Here is a 3971-nt window from a genome sequence, read left to right as displayed (position 1 = left end):
GCCTTCCACTGAATCACCCACACTGTCCCAGGTGGCAAAGGGACACTGCCAGATTGTGCTGGGAGGGAATGGAGACCCACACTCTGGCCCTTATGGCTGACATCCTTGGATGGGGGTGCAGGTCAGGGGTTCTACAGTGTGGGAGGGTAGTGTGCAGGTGTAGTCCCAAAGATGTTCTCTGGCTTGGCTAGACATCTGGTTCCCAGGTTCTTCGGCTAGAGAGAAAGGGTTTTTTTAGGAGCATCTATCTCTCTATCTATCTATCTATCTATCTACCTACCTACCACTTGTCTGTATCTTAGTTGTTTGTAATCTGGAGGTCTTTGCACCTATCTGTTCTATCTGTGTCTACAGGGAGGTAATGAGGACCCAAGGACTCCAAACCACTCCGTCCCCCAGTTTGACTACTTAGAAAGTCTGCCTTCTTGTCACATTTGAAGTCTACTCCTGCTTTGATTGACTCAGTTCAGTGCATGTAAGATTTCCTGGGTCCAAGACCAGACAAGGAGACTACCAACATCATTCCATCAGGAGCTCATGAAGGGAGGTCTCACTCAAGGTGCATCTCGGGCAGAGACGGGACCACGTGGATTTGCTCTGTGCCTTCCACTGCCACCCCCAGACTATGTGCTGTTTCTTTGGAACAGTGAGCCTACCTGCTGAGACGGGAACCTGTCTTTAATCTGGGGGCGGGGCATCCTCAGGTGACCTGAGCTCTGTCACCAGAGCTGGGGTAGAGACAGATAAAGACCATGGAGTCTCACAGAGTCTTTGTGTCTACTGGGTCGGGGGGTAGGGGGACAGCAGAAGTCAAAATGGTAGGTTGGCTTCCAGATGGAGTCGCTTTGGCTGCACAGCCAGGAGATTATACTTAAAGAGACTCAGGGAACAATGGGGCTCTTCACAGGGACTCAATCCTGAAATCCTGGTGGAGTGGAATCCTAATGGTTTATTTTGGCCATTGGATGAATGAGAGGCTGTGCTTTTCTGGTTCTGCAGAGAGTATTTTACATAAATAAGTGGCTGGTAAACATGATTAATATTTTCATATTTTTTTCCTTTGCACAGTTGACATGAACATAGAACACGTGGCCATGGTTTGCCTGTGAAAGGCTGACTGTCTTTTCAGGAGCCTTGCACTACACAGCATGTCTACCTTGTACTTTCATCCTCCCAGGGGAGAAGGGAGTATGTTTTCATTCCTCTGTGTGTTTTCATAAACCTTTAATCTTGTAAAAATTTTGCACTTACAGACAAAATGTTAGTAAATAAAATTTTCCTTAACTATCACCCATACTTTTTCTATCATTACACTCTTGAAAAACTAGTGTTGTTTTTACAAACTGAGATGCTAACATTGGTAAGACAACATTATCTAAAGTGCAGGATGGATTTAAATTTTATAAAATTCCCAATATATATTTTTATTTTAAAAAATATCCATTTATTTATTTATTTATGTTTAGAGAGAGGGGAAGGAAAGGAGAAAGAGTGGGAGAGAAACATCAGTGTGTGGTTGCCTCTCATGTGTCCCCTACTGGGGACCTGGCCTGCAACCCAGGCATGCGCCCCGAGTGGGAATCGAACCTCGATCGTATGGTTCGCAGGTCCGTGCTCAATCCACTGAGCTACACCAGCCAGGGCTAAGCTTTTTCCTTTACAATTTATTTTGTGTTGATCTGAAATAAAGTTTTTCTAAGAATTTTTTTAACAAAGGTAAGAACAGTAAATAAAAAGACGATTTCATACTCTGCTTCTCTCCTCACAGCCGAGTTCCCGGCACCCAAGGAAACCTGGTGTGGAGACCCTGCCTGCAGCCCCTCACCTGTCTCTGCCCCAGGGGAGGTGCCCTGGGGGCTGGGAGGGGGTTTCTGGTAGGCACTTCTAAACAGGCATTGATCGTCTCAGAGCATCGATATTCACATAAGTCATGGAAATCCTCTTAACATGTGGTTGTAGTTTTCAATTTGAAAACAAGAATAAAGAAAATCAAGTGAGTTTTCAGTGATGAACTGAGATTTTAAACCTGTTTCTAAACATCCAGATTTATGAAGGTTGATTTAGGAGAGACTGTGACCTGGAATTTAACTTCAATAAATTTCAAACAAAAGTGTTCAGAAATAATTTTGTAATAATAAAGGTAGAGGCAGTTTTTCAGATTTTAGTGTTCCTAAAAAAGTGCAGGTGAGTTATTACAACACAGATTTTGCTCACAAACACACAGTTCTGACCCAGCAGGCCTAGTCAGGGGACCAGAGTTACCTGTAAGCTCCCAGTGACACTCTCACTTAAATGTTAAACAAAACATTGCTGCAAACACAGGGTGAAATAATACATGAGAGTAGAACTTGTTAAAGCTCCTTGAACACAGGCAGGATTACACAGGCAGTGTGAGCTCTGAATCACTCTCATCGTTAATGTGTCTGCACTCAGCTTTCTGGCCCCTCATGGTTTTAGGGAGAGGGGAAGACAGGAAGCCCATTTCTGCCAGGGTCATAGGGTCACACCCAGGGGAGTGTTGCAGGGGGAACAGGAGAGGCACGTGGGGAGGAGCCACTGGACCAGGGAATGGGGCCCTGGAGCCCCTTCCCTTGATATGCTGACCATTCCCAACCTCTCTCTTTCCTTGTCACTAAAGCTGAGCCATTCTGAGCACATGAGGAGGTTTTGGTTGCACTTCCCCATGGGGTCACATCACTGTGCAAGTATAACTACCCATGTACAGAGCACAGTGATAGTCGGCCTCATCCTCAGGCTTGGCCCCGGTGATGGTGAGGGTGGCTTTGTTCCCAGAAATGGATCCGGAGAAGCGCTCAGGGACCCCAGAAGGGCGGTTGCTTGTGCTGTAGATGAACATGCGGGGAGCCTTGCCTGGGGTCTGCTGAAACCAGCCTGGGTACTTACTACTAGAGACTGAGCCAGAGGTAAGGCCACAGGTGAGTGTGACTGTCCCTCCTGGAGACACAGAGAGTGATGGCTCCTGGGTGACAACAGTCTGAGAATCCACACCTGAAACCAACAGGAAAGACATGTGTGTTGTTATGAGAGACAAGATTACCCTGAGACCCTGCTTTGTTGTGTCCCCCAAGAGTACAAAGTCCCTTCCTCTGACCTGAGCTGCAAGTGAGGAGCCCGAGCAGGAGCACTGTCCAGGCCATGGTGGGTCACTCACAGGACACGGCCTCCTCAGGCTTCTGAGGTGGAAGGAGGTGTCCTTGGGGCCTTTTCTTGCCTCTCAGACCCATTAGGAGGAGAATGTGCTTCATGCAAATCAGCTTCCTCTGTCCTCCTGCCCCAGTGTCACTCTGATGTCCCCTGGGGGTTATATCGAGAGAGGTAGGTGCTGGCACCTTCCACACAGCAGTGACTGCACAGTGACTGAGACACTGAGTGGGGCATTTGGCTGGATGTCTTCCACCCAAGCAGCTTCCCTAAGACCCAGGGGACCTCAGTCCTAATTTCCCCTCTGGAAAATGGGAGGACTGAACAGTGACCTGTGTGCAGTCTCACCCTCCTGCCCCAGTGGCTTTGTTTTCCCCCCGAACCTAACCCCATCCTCCTGACCCTGCTCTGGCCTCTCTAGTAAAACCCCTCCCTGCCCTCCCTGTGGGTTCTTAGCAGGTCTCCTCCTTCCAGCACTGAGACCACTGGGGAGTGGCAGAGCTAGTGTAAGGGGTGTGAAGGGTCAGGAGTCTCCCACCGACACAGCCCTGTCAGCTCTCTGGGTGCAGCAGTCAGGGCACCAGGGCTGAAGCTGTCCCCCCAGGCGTGGGTGCCAGCTCCCCACAGCCCCTGCAGTCACAGTGCAGGGAGCACCCCCCACAGGGCTGCAGGCTCTGAGGGGAAAGGCAACAGCACCCCCATCAAATCAGGAGATTTGTGCCAACAAACAAAGGGTGTAAGAAAACAAGAAAAATACGCCTGATAGTTAGAAACAAAACAAGAGAGTCCCAGGGTGCCTACACTAATGG

The 3971-nt window shown here is 48.7% G+C and overlaps 1 gene segment (V, D, J or C); it reads right to left on the bottom strand.

The window, feature by feature from the left end:
- Positions 1-2674: 2674 nt before the first annotated feature.
- On the bottom strand, positions 2675-3284 carry LOC118997304 (immunoglobulin lambda variable 8-61-like). The segment is given in 2 exon segments: positions 2675-3009; positions 3113-3284. Coding segments are annotated over 2 exon segments (366 nt in total).
- Between the last annotated feature and the right edge of the window lie 687 nt (positions 3285-3971).

Source organism: Sturnira hondurensis, unplaced genomic scaffold (genome assembly GCF_014824575.4).
Source record: "Sturnira hondurensis isolate 20B ecotype Veracruz unplaced genomic scaffold, ASM1482457v3 Scaffold0013042, whole genome shotgun sequence".
NCBI classification, from domain to species: domain Eukaryota; kingdom Metazoa; phylum Chordata; class Mammalia; order Chiroptera; family Phyllostomidae; genus Sturnira; species Sturnira hondurensis.
This window is presented reverse-complemented; position numbering and strand designations above follow the sequence as displayed.